The 19,742-nt window shown below is 61.3% G+C and overlaps 7 protein-coding genes across 7 annotated transcripts; 3 read left to right on the top strand and 4 right to left on the bottom strand.

Annotated features, from left to right (window-relative positions):
- Nucleotides 1–306: 306 nt before the first annotated feature.
- On the top strand, nucleotides 307–1,270 carry VTJ83DRAFT_1404 (uncharacterized protein; the record flags this gene model as incomplete). Its single annotated transcript, XM_071007560.1, has 2 exons — nucleotides 307–618; nucleotides 641–1,270. The coding sequence occupies 2 exons, from the start codon at nucleotides 307–309 to the stop codon at nucleotides 1,268–1,270; spliced, it is 942 nt and encodes a 313-aa protein (XP_070870757.1).
- A 951-nt stretch (nucleotides 1,271–2,221) lies between these two features.
- Nucleotides 2,222–4,750, bottom strand: VTJ83DRAFT_1403 (uncharacterized protein; the record flags this gene model as incomplete). Its single annotated transcript, XM_071007559.1, has 1 exon — nucleotides 2,222–4,750. One exon carries the CDS (start codon nucleotides 4,748–4,750, stop codon nucleotides 2,222–2,224), a length of 2,529 nt encoding a protein of 842 aa, XP_070870756.1.
- A 3,015-nt stretch (nucleotides 4,751–7,765) lies between these two features.
- On the bottom strand, nucleotides 7,766–8,074 carry VTJ83DRAFT_1402 (uncharacterized protein; the record flags this gene model as incomplete). Its single annotated transcript, XM_071007558.1, has 1 exon — nucleotides 7,766–8,074. The coding sequence occupies one exon, from the start codon at nucleotides 8,072–8,074 to the stop codon at nucleotides 7,766–7,768; it is 309 nt and encodes a 102-aa protein (XP_070870755.1).
- A 2,460-nt stretch (nucleotides 8,075–10,534) lies between these two features.
- On the top strand, nucleotides 10,535–11,047 carry VTJ83DRAFT_1401 (uncharacterized protein; the record flags this gene model as incomplete). Its single annotated transcript, XM_071007557.1, has 1 exon — nucleotides 10,535–11,047. One exon carries the CDS (start codon nucleotides 10,535–10,537, stop codon nucleotides 11,045–11,047), a length of 513 nt encoding a protein of 170 aa, XP_070870754.1.
- A 2,796-nt stretch (nucleotides 11,048–13,843) lies between these two features.
- VTJ83DRAFT_1400 (uncharacterized protein) lies at nucleotides 13,844–14,435 on the bottom strand (the record flags this gene model as incomplete). Its single annotated transcript, XM_071007556.1, has 2 exons — nucleotides 13,844–14,099; nucleotides 14,170–14,435. The coding sequence occupies 2 exons, from the start codon at nucleotides 14,433–14,435 to the stop codon at nucleotides 13,844–13,846; spliced, it is 522 nt and encodes a 173-aa protein (XP_070870753.1).
- A 2,686-nt stretch (nucleotides 14,436–17,121) lies between these two features.
- On the top strand, nucleotides 17,122–17,784 carry VTJ83DRAFT_1399 (uncharacterized protein; the record flags this gene model as incomplete). Its single annotated transcript, XM_071007553.1, has 1 exon — nucleotides 17,122–17,784. The coding sequence occupies one exon, from the start codon at nucleotides 17,122–17,124 to the stop codon at nucleotides 17,782–17,784; it is 663 nt and encodes a 220-aa protein (XP_070870752.1).
- A 600-nt stretch (nucleotides 17,785–18,384) lies between these two features.
- Nucleotides 18,385–19,742, bottom strand: VTJ83DRAFT_1398 (uncharacterized protein; the record flags this gene model as incomplete). Its single annotated transcript, XM_071007552.1, has 5 exons — nucleotides 18,385–18,543; nucleotides 18,649–18,749; nucleotides 18,835–18,993; nucleotides 19,380–19,421; nucleotides 19,652–19,742. 5 exons carry the CDS (start codon nucleotides 19,740–19,742, stop codon nucleotides 18,385–18,387), a joined length of 552 nt encoding a protein of 183 aa, XP_070870751.1.

The raw sequence follows: 19,742 nt of genomic DNA, 5'->3' as shown, positions 1-19,742 counted from the left end.
CATCATCCTTCTCCTCCTCCTCCTCCTCCTCCTCATCAACCCCTCGTTTGGCTTTCTCCTCCTTTGTAATACCTTTCTCTTTTCCAAGAGTCCGAAATCACCGCTCTTCTCTCTTTCTCTCTTTCTCTCTCGTCTTTGAAAGCCTTGCCTCTGCGCCTTCAGCACCTCATAACCCACCCATCATCGCCATCACTTTCCACTTTCCACTTACCACCACTCCACCACTCTCCCCCCTTTCCCCCCCCATCTCCCATCCCGAAAAGAGCACCAACAAACCAAAAGAAAACGAAAACGAAAAACAAAAATATGGCCTCCACCCTCCTCCCCCATCCCCGCCCCCAACCGCACTCGATCCACGAGTACGCCGCCCTCGCCCACCCGCCTCACCTCTCCCGCCTCGCGTCCTCGGCGCGCCACCCCGCCCTCGTCGAGCCGCTGAGCATCGACGTCGACGACCCCCAAGGCGGCTTCGTCCCGGGCTTCCTGCACCTCCCGCCCGACATGCTCCCCCGCGGCGGCGGCGGCCGCGACGACGAGGACCCGCCGCGGCCGCGGCCACCGCACGGCCGCGCTCCTCCTCTCGGGCGCCGGGGGCGGCGTCGCCGGGCCGAGCTCCATGTACCTCGGGCTGGCGAGCAAGCTGGCGACGCTGGGGCGGGGGATCCCCGCGCTGCGGCTCGACTACCGGTACCCCGGGGCGACGACGGCGCCGTGCGTGCGCGACGCGCGGGCCGCCATGGCGTACCTTGGCGACGCCTACGGGCTGGACCGCTTCGTGCTGGTGGGCTGGTCGTTTGGCAGCGCCGTGGCGCTCGACGCCGCGGCCGACGACCCGCGCGTGGTCGCGTGCGCGGCCGTGGCGGGCCAGACGGCCGGCTGCGAGGGCGTGGCGAGGCTCGCGCCGCGGCCGCTCTTGCTGCTGCACGGCAGCGCGGATGGCACCTTGGCGGTGGGGTGCTCGCACAGGCTCGAGAGGATGTACAAGGAGGGCATGGGGGACCGGGGCGGCCGGTGTGAGCTGCACGTTTTTGCCGAGGACGGGCATACGTTGGAAAAGAACGCCGAGAAGGCCGAGGAGATGCTGTGTGAGTTCATCGCGAGGTGCGCCGGGGTGGAGGTCGGAGACGAGGACAGGAGGAACGTGGTCGGACAGGCTTTGGTGGACGACGAGGAGCGCAAGGGGCTGATGCAGAAGGGCGGGGACTTGAGGGCGCCCGAGAGAGATGAGGAGCAGACCATTCACGACACGGAACGACACGAGCGTGGTTGAGATGGCGGGCATCGAGGATCGAAGCATGAGCCGACGAAGAGGTTGAGGTTGTCATCACGATGGTCAAGATTCCGGAGTAGCTCAGGGGTTGGATCCTGCGGGGCTTGATGAACAGAATGAATGCCACCGGCCCTTGAAGGAGGCGTACGCCTAGATACCTAGCTAGATTCGTGGACATCCATGAATGTAGCCTTATACAAGGCGTGCTGACAAGACCCTGGGTGCCCCCTAGGCGGCGGGGGGAAGCAGGGAGGTTACATTGTGCTTCATGGGTGGTTCATCTCTTTCATAAGAACTCCGCTCCAGGGGCATAGTTATACGTCTGTGATCAAACACAGCAAGAACGCGCGAGAAGGAGGAACGGCCAGGCGCAAGACATTCCGAGGAACTCCAGGTGCGCGCATGCTGGAGGATCTGGTAGAGGTAGGTGGTTTCATAGCCGGAGGATATCTCAACGAGACACAAGACAGAAGGCCAAAAGATCCAAAGAAAACGATAGAAGAGACAACACAACCGCGCCAGGATAACAAGAATGGCACGCGCTCCAGACAACAACTCCCTGGTATGCACCGCTTGTCTTCTTTCCCTCAGCAAAATAACAAAAATGGGTATTGAATACAGTTCAAAAAATTGCCGGGGAAACCATTTCTCCCCCATCCCCATTGCCTGCCGCCCTCTCCGACGACTATGCGTATATATCCCTTCGCCCTGCCCGGCAAAATCCAGTCCAACGAGGAGCCCAGAGAACCTCGTGGTCGTAATCCAGGTACATCCTTTCGGGTGGCAGTCAAAAAACTCAAAACGCTTGGTATATGAAGCACGTAGAACAGGGAAAGGACAATGACATGTCGGAAAGGTTGACCAAGTATGCACAACACCCACGCCGCTCTGCGCCGACCCGATTATATATACCCAACAAAATGCAAGGAAAACATTAAAGAAACGTGGCGGTCATGTAACGATCTGCTGCGCCAGGGCCGAAGTCTGGAACGTCAACGACTCGGCCATGGCGCTGCTGCTTGGGCCAGGCCCGCCATCGCCTCCCCTCCCCGGAAACATAGGAGGATAATGGTGGGAGTGGGCATGGGTCGGGGGCGGGCCATGATCGTGGTAGCGATGATGATAGTCGCCAAACGGACCCCCGTGGATGCCGTGACCATGCTCATGGTGGTGCTCGGCCATGTCCGGGAACGGCGGCGGATGGTGGCGGGCCGACGACGTCAGCAAATGCAGGCCGCGGCATTGGGTCGCGACGCCCTGGCGCATGAGGTTGCTGATGGACCGCTCGCTGCCGTCAAAGACGGTGTGCGGGAAGATGACGGAGCGCTCGGTGAACAGCTTGCTCTGGTCGATGGCGCCCTGCTCGAGCAGCAGGACGGCGCAGCGCAGGTAGCGGGCCTCCATGTGGATGTCGGAGCGGACATCGGTGCGCTGGATGGCAAACTTGACGAGCTGGAGCGGCGTGTTGCCGCAGTTGTTGAAGACGTTGACCGACGCGCCTTTGGTGCAGAGCATCTGCACGGCGGGCACGAGGCCAAACTCGGCGGCGTAGTGGAGCGCCGTGTTGCCCTCGGTGTCGCACTTGCTCAGGTAGTTCTTGATGTCAAACTCGGGGGCCTTGAACGCCGCGTCAAAGATGTCTTGCATCTTGGCCGTGAGCTCGGCGTCCGACATGGGCCCGCGGCCGGCGGCGGAGCGGCGGAAGAGCTTCATGAGCGGGGTGCGGCGCACCTTTTGGGCGTTGCTCTCGTTGGGGTCGAGGGGCACGTACAGGGCCGGGGCGGCCTCGGCCGGGTGGATGGACATGAGGCTGTCGGACCCGATGGTGGACGTGTCGGCGGTCGATGGGGCCTTGCCCTCGCCGAACTCGGGCAGGTAGCGGCGGATGAACTCAACCTCGTCGCCAAAGATGCGGTGCAGCTTGGGCTGGGTGAGCTCGAGGTTGCGGCGGACGCTGTGCCAGAGCCGCTCGCCGTTGGCCGACCGGTTCGCCACGAGGAAGCGGGCGGCGCCGTGGCCGACCTCGCGGAAGACGTAGTAGAGGGTCTCGATGGGGAACTCCTTGCGGGCGACGAGGTTGTGCAGGAAGGTCTGCTTGTCGACGTCGCGGTGGCAAAAGTCGAAGCCGCGGGCGCGCAGGGTGCGGATGAGGTTGAGGAAGGAAACGGGCCGCATGCGGGGGACCCTCGGAGGATCAAAGACGTGCAGGAAGGTCTCGCCGCGGTGGTTGACGAGCTGAACGTCGTCGGTGCGCTTGAGAATGTACAGCAGGAGCGAGACGCGGGCGCCCCAGCGGGCGGCGACGTGCAGCAGCGCGTTGCCGTACTTGTCCGCCATGTTGGCCTCCTCGTCGGTGACGCGGAAGTGGGTGAAGTCGTGGCCTTCGTCGTGCTGGGCGTCGATGGCGCGCGACAGGCGTTCGTGGACGCAGCCGCCCCGGCCGATGTAGTTGGCGCAGCACATGCGCACGAGGGCGCCGTTGAGATCCTCGGTGGACGGCTTGGCCGACGAGTACTTGGACTTGAAGAGCCCGCCGATGGGCCCGGCGCCGGCCGGGCCCTTGCCGGGCTTGCGGGGCCTCTCCTGCAGCATGGCGACGAACTCTTCGCGCGTCATCCGGCTGAGGGCCGTGTTGGCGCCCGAGGGGTTCACGTTGACGCCCTTGGACGACGCCGACGACGAGGAGCGCGCCAGGCTCGAGATGCCCGACGAGATGCTCGAGAGGACCGAGGCCCAGGAGCGGCGCTTGGCCGACTTGGAGGACGACTTGGAGGACGACTTGATGGACGAGGCGCACGACGGCGACTGGTCCTGGTGGTACGTGTCGGAGGCGGCGCTCAGGACGGCCTGGGGCGTGGAGCCGGGAGACTCGGGCTTGACCGTCGAAGGGCTGCCGGTCGAGGGGCTGCGGGCGGAGAAGGCGGGGTAGTGGTGCAGCTCCTGAGGCGGGGGCGGCGGGGGCGGCGGGAGCGGCGGCGGCGGCGGCGGCGGCGGCAGCGTGTCGAGGGGGATGAGGTCCAGCGACATGCGGGGGTTCAGCGGCGGGTCCATCAGGTCCATGGGCGAGAACGAAGGCGGGTGGTCCTGGAGCGGAGACACGGGGTGCTGGTCCTCGAGGGACGCGTCCGAGGGGATGCGCCGGCGGACCTTGCGATTCCTGATGCGGCGCTCGGCCCTCACGGAGCGCAACCATCGCAGGCGGGCGTGCATGGTGCCGATGTCTCGGGGCCTCCAGTCGTCGATCCGGCGGTCGGGGAGGAAGTTCTTGAGATGCTTGTGCGAGTTGCGCTGCCTCGGGTCGAAGCTGCCATCTTTGAGGATCTCGAGGATGCGCACCAGGGGGAGGCGCTCGCTCTGGGTGCAGACGTAGAGACGCAGCAGCTTCTTCTGCTTGGCGTGAGGCCACGGCTTCTCGCGTCTCCCCCGGCGGGGAGCAGGCGGCGCTATTGCGGTGCTGGCGGCGGCGGGTGCCAGGTCCATCGTGATGGCGGGACGTGGGGGATGGCGGGCGCAAGGAGGGTCGTAGAGGTTGGGGTCGCTGGTCGGCGTCGTCGTTGCGGTACGGACGGTCGTCGGGACAGGTCAACGGACGGGTTCGGCGTGAGGGATGGGGCCGATCCTCATTTGCTGACGTTCGACCGGTCACCGAGCCCGAATCCCCATCCGATCCGGCGGTTGGCCGTTTGGGTGGTACGTCGGTCGATCGGAGCTCGTCGTCGTCGTCGTTGTCGTCGTTGTTGTCGTCGTTGTCGTTGTCGTCGTTGTCGTTGTCGTCGTTGTTGTCGTCGTTGTCGTCTGGTGGGTCAATCAATCGGGGTGCGGATTGCCTCTCACGTCACTTCTTTGCCGTCCTGTTTGTTCTCAAGCGTATGTACAGTTCCCCTCCAACCGACTCGTTTTTTTTTTGTTGTTGTTCCACGCCAGGGGGGGGGGCCGGACGTTTTTCCTTCTTCCTTCCCCTCTGTCAAGCTCGAGAGAACCAATCGCCGTCACTCGGAAGCGACACGGGCGTGTGTGGAGTCTTGTGCTGTCAACAATGCTTGGTCGCAGGGGCGTGATGGCATGGCGGCATGGCTTGTTGATTTGATTGTCGCCTGTCGTGATGGAGGATTGGGTGTGTCTGGGTTGTTTGTGTGTGTGTGTGTGAGAGAGTGTGTGGAATCGGAGAGAGGGATGGGATGCAATCGCATCAATTCAGAATTCAGGGTCGTGTTCGGGGGTTCCTGACGAATTGACGATCAGAGGTGTCCCCGTCCTTTCCCCGGGAAGCGGGAAGCGGCACGTCCTTTTGTTTTTCCCAACAGGCCAAGGGCCACCCAGGCCTGGCTCGGGCAGGCCACATGCCCAGGTGCACAGGCGCACCTTCTCCCTCTCTCTCTCTGGCTCGCTCACACCTGCACTCCAACTCGGCCATGGCTTGACAGGGGGAAGGCAGTCTGCCCAGACACCATGCCATGCTTCCCCATGCTGCCTATGCTCACTGCGGCAGGCTGGAAACAGCCCGCTGCCCCTTTCTCTCGCTGGACCCCTCGCCTTCCCCAATCGGTTCTAGAAGATGTGGCTGGCCAATCACGAAGCACCAGGGAGCCCACTCCCACCCGCTCCCACTCGCCAACTATTGCTGACTTCGGAGGCGCCTTCCCCAAACTCTGGAACGCCCAATTTCGATGCCGCCGAACCATCTCAGCCCAGGCGATGCCGATAAAAGTGCCATTTTTTTTTTCCTTTTTCCATTGGGTTGGTTATTTTACCATGCTGGCTTCATCAAACCAAGGAGACGAGGGGACTCCTCTCTCCCGTCACTAGCGTCGACAAGCAAGGCAAGTCAAGCCAAGCCCAAGTCAACCAACCCCTCAACGGCCAGGCATGCAGTTGAGGATTTCAGGTTGCTACCTCATTATTGTCAGCATAGTAACTACATATATGTACACGGCTGTCTCGCACGTACAGCACCAAACCCCGGGCTGGAAGTGAACTTAGATGAGAAAGAGGGGTTCGATGCTCTCCTCGGTCCCGCATGTCACAACCAACGCGGGTGCTCAATGGCTTCCTTCTTGTTCGCGGCTATTTTGACGCTTCGATCCAACCCGTGGTAACAACCCCCATACCTCCATGTCCAGCCCTCCCCCCACCCTGTCCTCAGGTCGCTTGCCATCTTCCAGACACACAATCAAGACAACACAACGTCTCGCGACCTTGAACACAGACACCACCAACAACCAACGCCCCCGTCCACCACACCCATCCTCGCCCATCCTCGCCCACGCTTTACCCTGCGGACGCCCGGGCTGAACCAACAAGGGCCGGTCAGACCCGTCTTGCCAAAGTTTGGCAGCCACTCGGCTTGAGAGCCGTTGACGGCATGCCCATAGGCAGTGGGTGGCGGCGGCGGCGGCGGCGGCGGCAGCAGGATGAAGATTCCAGGTGAACAACAGCCGGCAGCAGGACCGGACGGCCCCTACCTCGCCCATCCCATCCCATCTCATCCCCATCAAGCCATGCTACGGTACCTATCCATCCCATTCCATCCCATCCAGCGTCTTGTGTACGCAGTATGTACGCAGTACTGTGTACTAGAGTTGCAAAGTACCCTAGCCAAAAGCCGTCCCGTGCCCACTTTCCCGCCTTCAGCTTCTATGGCTCTCGGGGTGTGCCCTGCCGCGTCTCGAGTTCGAGGCCCTTGGCCGACGGGGACCAACACCTGACGGTACAGTTGCATCGGGCTGGCAAGCAGCTGTCGAAAGGGATGGGAGGGCTGCGAACCCCGCCTTGCGTTGCACCCAATCTCGTGTCGGGGCTAGCGTGGTGCATTGCTGCGCCCCACTTTCGCCCGAGCGCAGCGCAATTCCACCAATCTCGTCGCCGCCCTCTCCCAACCTTGATTGTCCAACTCTCCTGGTATGAGCAGCATGTAACTACTATGTACACAGTAACTACTGCGTACTGCGTACTATACATGCAGAGAGCGTCCATCTCTGCAGCCTTTCCCAGCCTTGTGCCGTCTTGAAAAAAAAAAAAAAAAAAAAAAAAAAAGAAAACGCCCGAGGTGGGCGAGGTGAGGGCCGTTTCTGCAGGCGCACGCGCTGCCGACGCATGCCGTCGCTAATACCGCCGCGCTCTGTGCTCCGTCCACACAAGCATGTCACATGGCTGCCGTCTCCGGGTGTCACGGCGAGAGGCGGGAAGTAGTTACGTAGCGTAGGCGGCACGGTGGATTTTGGTCTCGGTCGTCTCGGAAGCCGTTGTTTGTCCTCTCGTCGCTGGCCGTAATGACAGATCGTAAAGCTTGCGAGCAGGCCGCGGAACGAAGATGGAACCGCCCACGATGTGTCGTTCCAGGTTTTGATAACCACCGGCACGTGCACATACAGAGCGTCGCTTGGCCTGCGAAAAACAAGCCAAAGACAGACAGACAGACAGACAGACAGACGGCTCAGGTTACACTCCCATCCTTCGCCCCATCAGGAACCGCGAAGCAAAGCCTGCAAGACCTCCTTATTCTACACTGACGCTCTTATAGAAGGGCGGCCGCAGCTTATCAAACTCTGCTTGTCCAGGCCCGCCAGTGTAGTGTACCCTCCCGCAGTTCTCATCCTTGTATAGCAGGTACCGCTTCGAAGGCGCTGTAGATTTGTTCGTCTCGTCAAACTTGGCCCTGATAACTCGAACCCCAACGCCTAGTTGCGTGCAGCTGAGAGGTCCTTCACCGTTCCGTCTAAGGGTGCCGCCATGGTGGCCTGTAAGAACAAGTTTCCAAGCGGAAGCAACGGTGCCCAAGGAAACGAGGAGCAAGGCGGCCTTCATTTTGCAACGTTGGTTGGCTGGTGAAAGAATGGGCAGTAATATTGATGGCAACTATTCGGAGCATTAGCGCGGAAGCTCTCAGAAATCCATCCTTCTATTTGATAAAGAGGCTGACCTGAGAGAGTGGTATGCGTTCTTGGTTGACAGGCGACTCGGGGTTGCGAGGTTGTTTCGGTGAGAGCAAGATGGACTTTCGCTTCAACGACTGCGAAGAAGCTCCTTATTATATATCCCGAGGTCCCTCCTCCCCTGGCGTCTCCCTCTAGTAGAGAAGGATGCTGGAGATGTCTGCTCGGCGAACGTGGCACCGTTCATCTCCCTCCCCAGCAGGCAACGTTGCTCATCATGTCTTGGCCGTGCAGCATGACTTGGGCCTTGTTCACTACTACGACTGTCTAGGTTCCAGACAGACCGCCAGAGATCATCGGTTCAGAGTTGTAAGTTGGGTGTCCCCTACCGGTACATAGCCTCCCCCCCCGTGTTTCCCTCGGATTTTCCTCCCATCTCCCTCCCCGTTCTGTTCGGCACAAGCCAAAGTTCTTGCGGCTCATCGGAGCTTTCCTACGTGTCGCTCCGGGGCATGGAGCTTGTCTCCGGGCGGGGCTACTACTGTGTACTGTGTATAGTATGCACACCCGACTCCCAAGCACGCAACGGCAACTTGGACAGAAGGGGATGCCAAGCTTCAGCCGTCCCACTCCATCCATGACGGGACCGGGACCGAGTCGGGTCAGGCCCCATCCATCCATCCCCTCGGGTTTGTGTGTGTGTTTTGTGTTGCCTCATCCGTTCATTCAACTAGTTACACCGTAGGTTTCTTGTTTATTTTTTTTTTGTTTGTTGGGTTGTTTGTTTGTTTTTCCCTCATACTTTCGTTTTTCTTTTTTTTTTTTTCTTTTTTTTCGTCCTTTCTTTTTCCCTGCGCCTTACGAATCCATCGGGCCCTCATCGCATTGTCACCAACAAACCGAACAAGCGAGACCTGCAGACCCAACCCGCCATGACACCTACTGCTACATCGCGCCAACGCCCCGGGCAGCCCCGGGCTCGACGCGGCGAAGCCGCCAAGAGCTTTTTTTGATCAACGCAAGACGCCACGGCCACATACTGCGTACGGCTGAACAACAAACTCAAGGAGCCTGCGGTGGTTACGCTGCTTGCGTGAGCATCATCCTTCTGGCTCGCCACAGAAGCCACCAACGGTACGGCCAGGCCTACCACGGCAAGCCTTTCGCCCATCTCTCGAAGCGTGAAAGCCAGGGTGAAGCTCAGGTTCCTCCCGGGCCGCCCGGGCCGCCGTCTGTCGTCTCGGGTACACTAGCCAACCCGCGCCCGCTGATTTGGCGCTAGCTAGCTATTGGTCCCCCCCCCCCGCGTCAACCTTATCTCCGGCCCGTTCAGCCCAACGCTTCGCCTTGTGGTCGTCCGGGGGTGGACGGCACCTGTTGTTGTACTGCGTAGTTATGGGTTGACGACGTGCCTTGGCATCCAATCGCGTCCACGTTTGTCGGCTTCGTCGGGGGGGAGAAGAGAAAGAAAAAACAAAATAAGCACGGCGAAGAAATGTTTCATCTGATGATGGCCCGATATCAGGAGAATGGCGGGACTTCCCGGCCGTGTCTCGGGGCCTCGCCCTGCTCGTTGGGTCCCTGTTCAGGCACGCACACCTTGGTCTCAGGAGGGGTGAACCCCGACCCCGACAAAACAACCACACCGTGGCTGAGAAGTACTGCGTATACCGCGTACTGCGTATAGTACGCAGCAGTATCCACGCGTTCCTGCCGGCGGCTGTCCACATATGTGGGACCTGGTGGGTGCGCCGGATCGACGTCTGACTCGCGTCCGGACCTGACGCAGCAACACAGCCCGGCTTTTTTTTTGTTTTGAACGTTGGGACGGGAAAGCGGGTCGACGTTGATTGGGAGCAGCCTCTTCTTCCATGCGCTCCATGCGCTCCATCCGCTCCATCCGGGCCGTCGCCATTATCGGCCTGTCTGAGCTCTCAAATCAAACGCGGTGGCTTGGTTGGGCTGTGGAGGTGTTGTTTCCTGGAGGCGGTGCCCCCCCCCCCCTCCTCTCAGGATGGACCGTGGAGTCCTCCGCGGGCCTAGATGCCGGTCGATCGCCATGTTGGTGGCGACGCTGAAATGTGTGGCTCGCCGGAAAATCTCCCATATGTACCGAGCATGTCTTGCATCGTGGGCTGATGTCGCTCGTCCTGTTTTCGTTCCATCTCTTGACCGCCATTCATTCCTCCTCTCCCCTCCCTAGTCGCTCTCTTTGCTTGTCTTGCTCGGCGTCGTCGCTCATTGAACCGCTCTCCGTCGACACATCCGCTCGCTCGCTGAATAGCAAAGAAAGACAAGGAAAAAAAAAAAAAACGCCCAGCCGTACCCCGGAACAAACAGGAGCGAGAAACCCTTTTTGAGTCTTACACGTCTTTCCGTCCGAGCCGCCAAAATGCGCACGACCGCCACCCTCACCGCCCTCCTCTCCCTCCTGGCCACCTGCGCCCGCGCGGTCCAAATCACCTCGCCGACCAAGGATGCCTCGGTCGACTTTTCGAGCGGCGTCACGGTGCGCTGGAGCACCGTGTCCACCGACCCGTCCCGCGCCCGCCTCGTGCTCGTCAGCATGGCGGCCGGCCACACGCCCTTCCGCCGCGAGCTGAGCGACGACGTCGACCTGTCGCAGGGCAGCCTGACGGTCGCGCCCCAGGCCGACGTCGCCGCCGACTCGGGCTACCAGTTCAACTTTGAGAGCGTCGAGCCGGGCAACCTGGGCGGCATCCTGGCGCAGAGCCCGCAGTTCAAGGTCGTCCGGGCGGCCGCCGAGGACGACGACGACGACAAGGACCTCAGCACGACCGCCACCACCCGCGTCACCGCCACCGTCACCATCTCGTCCGCCCGCCGCACCAGCACCAGCAGCACCGCCGCCGACGGCGCGCCGCCGCCGCCACCACCACCCTGACGACGGCGACCCAGGATGCCGAGGCCACCGAGTCGGCCGCCGCCTCGGACGACGAGAACGAGAGCACGAGCGCGACGGCTTCGTCCTCGGCCTCGGCCTCGCGCTCCGCCTCGGCTTCCGCCAGCGCCGGCGCGAGCGGCAACGGCGACGAGGAGGAGTCGGGCGCCGCCAAGGCCAAGGTGGCCGGCGGGCTGATGGCGGTGCTGGCGGGCGTCGTTGCCGTCATGGCCTAAGCCTGTCGCCCAGAGCACATCGAGATGTGTTGTTGGACGGCTTGGAGAGGAAGGGGAGGGGTGGTTGGGGGTCGAGTTGGGGTGTGCTGCCATGCATGACATGATACCGACCCTGGGTTAGAAATGGAATGATCTGGTACGACGCGGAACGCAAATGACAAGCATGCAAAGCCACCATGGCGGGCTCGATGGGTCGATGATTCTTTTCTCTCTTCGTTGGGGCCCAACGCCCGGGGACTTTGGGACGGAACGGGAGTTTGGGATAGACCTACATCGGTTGAAAATCCTCTCTGTGCAGGACCAGCAGGGAAGTGGACAGAGAAGTTGCTTTCTCGACGCGATCTTGCGATAGTATCAACTGCAGAAACCAGGCTTCGTTCTCCCGCACTCTTTGGGCATCCGCCTCGTCCTCTCGCCTGCTCTCCTTACCGTTCATCATGAATCAGCTGCGCTACCCGCCCAATCCATCCGCATCATTCCCTTTGACGCAAGGCCCATCGTCCGCTCTTGTGACCCCGCCAGGGACTTGGAACGAGCGTGCCGTAGGAAGCTTTGTTGATACGAAGACGGTGGCGAATGAGCATGCTAGCCGCACGGGTGGGTCATGTTTACTATACTGCGTAGACGCACGGCTTGGCTTGTCCAATCCCCCCTGACCCAATGGACCAGCCCTATTACCAAGCACATAATATCCTACATGACTTACTTGTATTCATCGAGACGAATGAGCCCTCCTTCTCCCAAAGTTACGGCAGTGAGTTTGCCGAGTTCCTTGATGATGGTTGTCTCGTTCCGCCTTCGTAGTCTCCAGTTACTCGCTTCCTTGCGTCGGTATCTAGGTACGGTTATCAAGTATTACTCCAAGACTTTGGATGAACGCGGGACACACCGGCTCAGCAACGTACGCCGTGCCCTAAGGAAGACAAAAAAAAAAAAAAAAAAAAAAAAAAAAAAAAAAAAAGAGAAGAAAAGCGTGCGATTCTGAACAGGGCTGGGTAGCTCAGAAGGGATGTCGTGAGAGAAATCTAGGGGGCAAAAAGCAGACATCTAGACATGGAAAGAACAAGGCAAGGCATGGAATGGACGGCAGACGAGAATGAAGGTATGGAACGGAGTCGAGGATACGAAGCATCATGTCATCACCACGACGCCAAGCTGCAGCCGGGAGAGAGAAAGAAGAAGAAAACGGAAAGAAAGAACAAGAACGGCAAGACAGAAACGTTCCGTGTCATGAAAATCAAGGAGAACGAGGTGCTTCGAAACAAGCGCAAAAACGGCAAGGTATACTATAGGAGGGTATAACAGCGGGGGTATACATGCGGTACAGATGGGGTATAGAGCGGTGCAGGGGGGGTATAGAACGCGACAATACTATAGAAACGAGGCAACAGCCGACGATGAAAGCATTGAAGGATTCGCAATCGCAAGAACAAGAAAACAACCCTTTCCCAACTCTCCTCGCCGCTTCCAACACTGCAGGACCCGGACCTCTTTGGACATCTGTCTCAGGGCGCACGCGACCAGTGCCATGTGCCATGAGCAGCTCGGCTGGAGTGGAGGCGGGCGCAGGTACGAACAAGCGGGAGGCGGGCCGGTATCGGGCAAAAACAAGAAGAACAAGAAGAAGAACAAGAGGAAGAACAAGAAGAACAAATAGCAGAACAAATAGCAGAACAAATCCAAGAACAAATCCAAGAACAAATAGAAGAAGAAATAAAAGAACAAATAGAAGAACAAGAAGAAGAAGAAAGAAATAGAAAAAAGAAAAAAGAAGATGGTTGATGATGATGGTGGTGGTGATGGTGGCTGTGGAGGATTCTTCTGACGCTCCGGCGTTGGGGGGAGGGGGAGGGCATCAAGGTTGGCGCCGCCGCGGGCTGGGCACCTGGGGCAGGAGCCGGCCCTGGTCGGGCGGGTTGTAGGCAGCGGACCCGGGCATCGCCAGCGGGGCGTGCGGGACGCCGGCGGCGGGAAGCCGAGGCGTGGGGTGATGATGGATCGGCTGCGCCGCGGCACCGTAACCGCCGGCGTGGAAGGGCGCATGGCTCCAGCCGGGGCCGAGACGGTGCGGCGCGTTCGGATCGGCATCCAGGATCGGAGCGGCCGAGCTGGCGTGCTGCGGCGGCGGCGGGCCGTACGGCCATGGCACGCCGGGCGACCACCCATGGACGAGGGCCGACCACGAGCCGCCGCCTTCGAGACCCTGTTGGCCGACCCTCGGCGCCCAGCTGTCGGACAAGGCCGCAGGAGGATACCCCGAAACGAAGTCGGCGGGTGCTTGTTCGTAGAGGCCCGCGTACATGCCGCGTGGATGCGAGGCAAAAGAACCAGGCACCGCCTGCGGGATGTTGAAAGCGGCAGGCTGCGCCTCCGGGTTAGGCATCGAGGACGAAGAGGGCGGCATGGAGCCGGGGGATGCTGCATCGGCTTGCGGCTCGGGCTCAGGGGTTCCCCGGGGGGTTCGGTAGGTGATGGTCAGGGGCAGGGTAACTGTCCCACGTTTTACGCGTGAATTAGTCCACATGACCCAAAAACAGGCAGCGGGGAGGGGAGAAAAAGGGAATCAAGGGTTGATCCTCGGCTTGTCGGCATGGGGATCCTGGGCTCCTTGGGCCGTGGAGCCTTGAAGCCCGGCGAAGCGCCTCGCGGAGCGGCGGATGTTCGCCGGCTTCACACGCTTGCCTCGCCGAAAGAATTCGGTCTCTTTGTTCTCGGTCGAGCGGCGGTGCTCGGCGAAGCGGTACATGGCGATGGATTCTTGGGTGGTGCAGTTTTTGACCCAGCCCCATTCCTTGAAGCGTTTCTTGTACGTCTTGGCCCTGGGGGGGAGGCGGAGGAAGAAGGTCAGAGTGAGCCCCAAGGGAAGAGAGCAGGGGCTGAGACACGCACGCAGCATCAAATCCGTGTTCTTCTTTCATGATCTTCATGACGGCGGAAAGTTGGAGGTTGTCCTCCCAGTACAGCCTCTCGATCCTGTCTCGGTGGCCCGCCCAGTCGAGACGGCTTTGGGGGGCAGGCATGGTGGGCTCGGCGGGGTCTTGTCGAGGAGGGAGACCAACGGGCGGCACGGATCGTCGGGAAGAGCCAAGGCCACGAGCGCGAAGCGAAGGAGACCGCCGCGTGATTCGAGACGCGGTCGATGGACCTGCCAACATGCCGGGGGGAACGCGGATGCAAGGTAGGCATGGGCCGAGGTACGGGCCCGGATGCAAGGGATTCGCCGTGTTTATATAGCAATCCGTCTCGATCCCGACGGCCGTTGGGCCACGCTGGCGACCCAGGCAACGTGGTCGAGGCGAGCTTCATGCTGAGCGCGGAGCCTGTGAGCTCGCCATCCACTCTGGCGTTCCTGCCAAGGCTCAGGGCACGTGGGAATAGAAGGAGATAAGCCTCAACCCTTTGCCCCCTTAAGAGGCCACTCGGGACGGGCATGGAAGGGGCCGCGCCCCATTGCTGATCCACATGGCAGCACGCAAGTCAGAACGGTCAAACGGTGGACGGTGGGGCACTGTCAAGGTCTGGAACCCGGAAGGGCCACCCGGATGCCGAGGAAGCGGGAGGTGACGAATAAAGCGTCAAGGCGTTGGTTGGGGGCTGGGCGGATGCGCTTCAGGGCAGCCGTCGAGCGCAAACGCCTGCGCGATTTGCGTAGAGTTCACCGCCGAAAGTTCGAGATTCCCATCACGGAATCCCAAAAGAACATCTGGAGAAGCGGGTTTGGTCCAGGTGGCACAGCATCCGAGGCGGGTGCTGGCGGGGAACTGATCCGGTGACCATGATGCGCGGAAGGCGTTAGAGGGAGAGGTGAGCAGAGGGCCGGGGGGGGGGGTGGACGTCCAAAAGCCCTGGCGGGCGTTGTGGTTGGGCGCAATGGGAAAAGGGGGGTGCGGAGGGATGGGGAGAGAGAGAGAGAGAGAGAGAGAGAGCGGCGGGTGGAGGCCAAGACGAGATGTTTGGATGTCAGCAGAGCTGCCGGGGCTTGCCAACGGTGTCAAAGCAAGAACCAGCCCTAGCTTCGGCAGCTCGAGAACCTGAAGGGGTGGCGCAGGCGGGATCTACAACGGACGGGGGGGGGGGGGGGGGGGGGGAGGGCAGTTCGGCGGCTAGAGAACCACGCCGGTCCATGGAATTCCAGGTTGCAGCCGCCGGGGATCATGTTTTCCCCGTCCGCTTCGACAGAGGGACACAGCGGGGCGCGGCTATGTCGGCTTGGAGGCTCAAGCGTCGGAGCGGTCCCAGTGGGAGGATGCCATGTTGGGCGAATCGCCGCGATTGTTGTGTCTCCCATCGCCTGGGCTCGAAGATGGCGCACTAAAGGGGAAAGGAAGGGATCTTTTGTCACCGGAGAAGGCACGCCATCCGAATATTCCAGCTAGCGCCAGGATAAGGCGCAAGGCTCAAGGCTCGGCTGCAGGTCGCAGACGATGCCCCCCCCCCCCTCTCTCCCCCCGGAAGCCCATCCGGACACGGCGACGTGGTTAGACCGAGAAGACGGAGATAGGCGAGGTGACGGGTACCTGGCGAAGTGGTAGGATGGCCTAGGTAGCGGGCAGGGCAGAGGGGATGCGCGTGACTGTTTCAAGCAGAGACAGCCCACGACCGAGGCACGGCCGAGCCTGCGCTTCTCGACACGCTCGTTTTCGTCGGATGGCGGCCGCAACGAGAGCTGAGGTTGAAAAACAAAAAAAGGGTGTGGTGAGCGTGTGGGAGCATCGTTGGCCTTGCCGTTGTGGGAGAAGTGCAGGGCCTGGGCCTGCATGAAAGGCTGCGCTTAGCCACTGACATGGGCTATATCCATTCAGATACATGTACAGTCGTACACTGGGATCGGCTGGAAACCCAATCCGGATCCAGCCGTGTTTTCTTTTTTTTTTTTTTTTTTTTGAGCATGTTTGTAAGTGCCATGCAAGTAGAAAAACGGAGGACGGGAGGGATCGAGAACCTGGAAAGCCACGGCCACCCTGGACGAACATGCCCGGGCCTGGGCACATGGAGGTTCGGTTGATGCCGCTCGGCTCTGATTTCCATGTCATCGACGGGAGCTAAGGTAGTTACCTACCTGAACCCAAGTATAAGGTAGGCGCCTAGGTGGCGACGCATGCTAGGCAACGTTGGTGTAGATTCCCGTTTCCCCAGGTCCTGCCTGCCCTAGGTCCTGGTCCTGCCCTGGAAGACGAGCTGCCAGGCTTCCAGGCCGTAACCGGAAAACGTTGCTTCCCTTCTGGTGCTGCAAGCCGCTGTCATGCGACCCGGACAAAGCCCCGACAGAAGGAGCGGCCCTCTGGTCGGCATCATCTCCGAAAGGCGGATCCCCGTTCCGGATCCAGGAAGTGGGCCCCCTCTGCCGCCCGCCCATCCCATGGACTGGACTGGACGGGAGGCCGGCCGGGCCCCACTTGGAGCCTGTCCCGTGAAGGTCTGACGTGCATCTGCAGACTCGGCTTGAGCTACGCAGTGAACTCACCAACTATTGACAGCCCCGACGATAAACTCCCTGACCTCCCCGAGGTGACCAACTGCAAACCAACCCTCGCCGTTGGACAGGACCGGCCGTGCTCAAGTCATTCCCCCCCACCGCCCAGAGCAGCCACTGTTCCACACACAACGCCACCCTCTCACCTCAGACAGACCTTTCTGCCCATCCTCTCCTCCCCGCCCACGCGTCCCCTCCACGACCAGACTTGACACCTCACCCGCGGCCGCGACACACCACCACACACACCACGGCCAACGCCTGCACGCCATTGGTCCGCGGCTGCCCCTTTGGCAATTCCGACTCAACCGCCCAACCCCCCCCAAAACAGACACACCCTCCTTGTTTTTTTTTATCCAACCGCCATCATGTCCAACAAGCTCAACGCCAAAAACCTCCAATACAATCGCTCTCTCCCGCCTTTCCTCGCCCGCCTGCGCGGCGAGGCCGACGACGAGACGCGTGACGGGCCCGACCCCATCCTCGCCGCCCGGCGGCGCCCTGTGAAGCCGCGCTCCGCGAGCGAGGAGGCCGAGGATGCGCCCGTGGTGGTGGACGAGCGCGGGAACGTGGTGGAGGCGGGCGGCGTGTCGGTCGCCAAGGACGGGACCGTGACTGTACACGAGGGAAAGGAGGCGGAGGGGAACACCCCCAGCAACAACAACAACAACAACAACAACAAGGAGGAGGAGGAGGAAGACGGTGCTGGCGCTCGTGCTGGTGCCGGCTCGGGTGCGCCTGCCGAGAAGCTCGCCAGCGTCGGCGGGCCGCGCAAGAAGAGAAAGATTGCCAGGATCGTGGGGGCCGGGGAGCCGGACGATGAGGACGACGGCGGGTCCGGGAGCCGCCGCAAGACAGACCGCCACGCGGCCAAGGACGAGGACGGCGACGGCCGCGACCGCGCGACGGGGAAGCCATCGTCGGCAGAATCGCGTGACGCCGCCAAGGGCGCAGACGGCCCCGCGGCCAAGGACAAGCCCAAGAAGAAGGCCAAGAAGATCAAGCTCAGCTTCGGAGACGACGATGGCTGAGGGAGGCAAAGACAAGAATAAGCGGTGATGCAACGGGACGAAGGCCCCCCTTCCTCCCCCTACTGGCTGCCCTCAGACCGGCCAACCGACCTCTTACGCAACAACCATGGAGGGGGAGAGGCGGCCCGGGGGGAACAGCTCCCTCCCTCCCATTCAAGGATGCAACGAGTCAGAAGAAGGAAGCCGAGCCCCCGGCGCCCCTAGGAGACAGCCAGAAGATGAAGGGCTCGCCTTTTTCCATGCTCCTCCCCCGAGCCCGATGCCGAATTTCATGACAGACGAACCCATTGAGCTTTCCCGGGGCCGTCAAGGCATTGATGGACGGAAAATCGAGAAAGGCGGCGGACCATGGGAACCAGCTCGGGCGCTGCCCTCAGAGATGGCGTAGGCCTCACACGTATATCCCTACCAAAAAATACACGAGTGCGAATGGGACCTGGAAATCGCGTCTATACAATTCCCTCCCCCCACTCCCCCGATATCGTCGCTGCTCTCCAGCGGATATTCTACAAAAAACACCCAACCGGCCGCCCGCTGGCCAGCATCCGCCGTTTTCCCCCGTTCCTTCTCTTTCACGGTCTGTTTGGCTCGACCCCTCGTTTACCAGTACTCGGGCTTGACGTAGTCGGCAAAGGTCTTGGGCTCCTCCCAGCCGTGGTGGTGGTCGTGGCCGTGGCCGTCGTCCTGCGGGCCGACGTACTCCATCTTGTAGACGCTGCCGCACTCGGGGCAGCGCTCGACGGGGCGCTGGCGGTCCATCTGTACCGGAGTAGCATGAGCATACCGTTCTCTCTCGGAGAGCTCCGCATGGGGTCATGTCGGAGACGGAGGGGACAGGGCAGGGGGAGGACGAAGGGAACCCACCCGGAGCCAGATGACGTTGTGCGAGTCGGCGGGGACGCCGGTGCAGCCGGCGTACTGCTCTTCGCCGGCCGAGCGGACGAGGACGGGGTTGTCGAGGGTGCCTGGTCTCTGGTCAATACATCACGTCTTGCCCGTTCCCAGAACACGGCGCGCGCGGAGCGCCTTGGGGCGCGGGGGCCAGCTTACCCAGCCGGGAGGCATCCAGCGGGCGCATGTCGAAGACGTCGACGCCCTCCATCTTGCCGAGGATCTCGAGGCGCTCGAGACCGGTGGCCTGCTCGATATCGGTGGGGACGGTGCCGGGCCGGGCGCCGGGGCCGACGAGGTCCTCCTCGGTCTTGATGTCTGTTGAAAAAACTCGGGTCAGCCCTTGTGCGTCGGGTTGCCTTGCCCCGTGCCATGCTCTCATGGTCGTCATGCTAGGAAAGAGTCGTGTCTCGGGTCGTCCGCCCATTCATCCGTCCCTCCATCCCTCCATTCGTCCACCCAACCGTTGCCAATCGCCTCTCTCATCCCCTCCTCCTCCTCTTTTCTCCATCCATCCCAACCCGGATATCCACCGAGCTTCCCATTGCCAGCGGAGCCGACGGTTGAGAGCTCCCCCCGATCTTCTGTCCACTCCTCCATCTCCTTTTTTTTTCCCCTTCTTCTTCTTCCCTCATGCAAGCCGAGCCACGGAGGAAAAAACGTTCGAACGAGAGAGAATAAAGGGGGGGGGGGGGGTTGCATACCCTTCAGAGTCTTAATCTTGGGCTGGTCGGGAACGGCATTGCCTAGAGCCACACACACACAAAAAAAAACACAAGCTTGGTCAGCACCACCCTTCCCTGAGGGGCACGGAGCTGCATTGGGCGATGGGGGAGCCTGGGGGGCGGTCCTCGCGAGGCCGGCAGGTTGGGTGCGCGAGATGGCGGCAGGTCTCGACGTCACGGCGTGCTCGAGCCCACCCCAGCCCGGGATATTCCCGCTTTGCCCCTCGGATGCGCGGGCGACAGAGACTTACGGCGCACGACGGTGGTGGCAATGCCGCGACGGAGGGCCGGGGCGACGGCGGCGCGGCGGGCGACGGCCACGGCGGTACGCTGGAGGAACAT

Source organism: Remersonia thermophila, chromosome 1 (assembly GCF_042764415.1).
Source record: "Remersonia thermophila strain ATCC 22073 chromosome 1, whole genome shotgun sequence".
NCBI classification, from domain to species: Eukaryota; Fungi; Ascomycota; class Sordariomycetes; order Sordariales; family Chaetomiaceae; genus Remersonia; species Remersonia thermophila.
The sequence above is the reverse complement of the archived record's forward strand: the minus strand, read 5'-3'. Positions and strand labels throughout refer to the sequence as shown.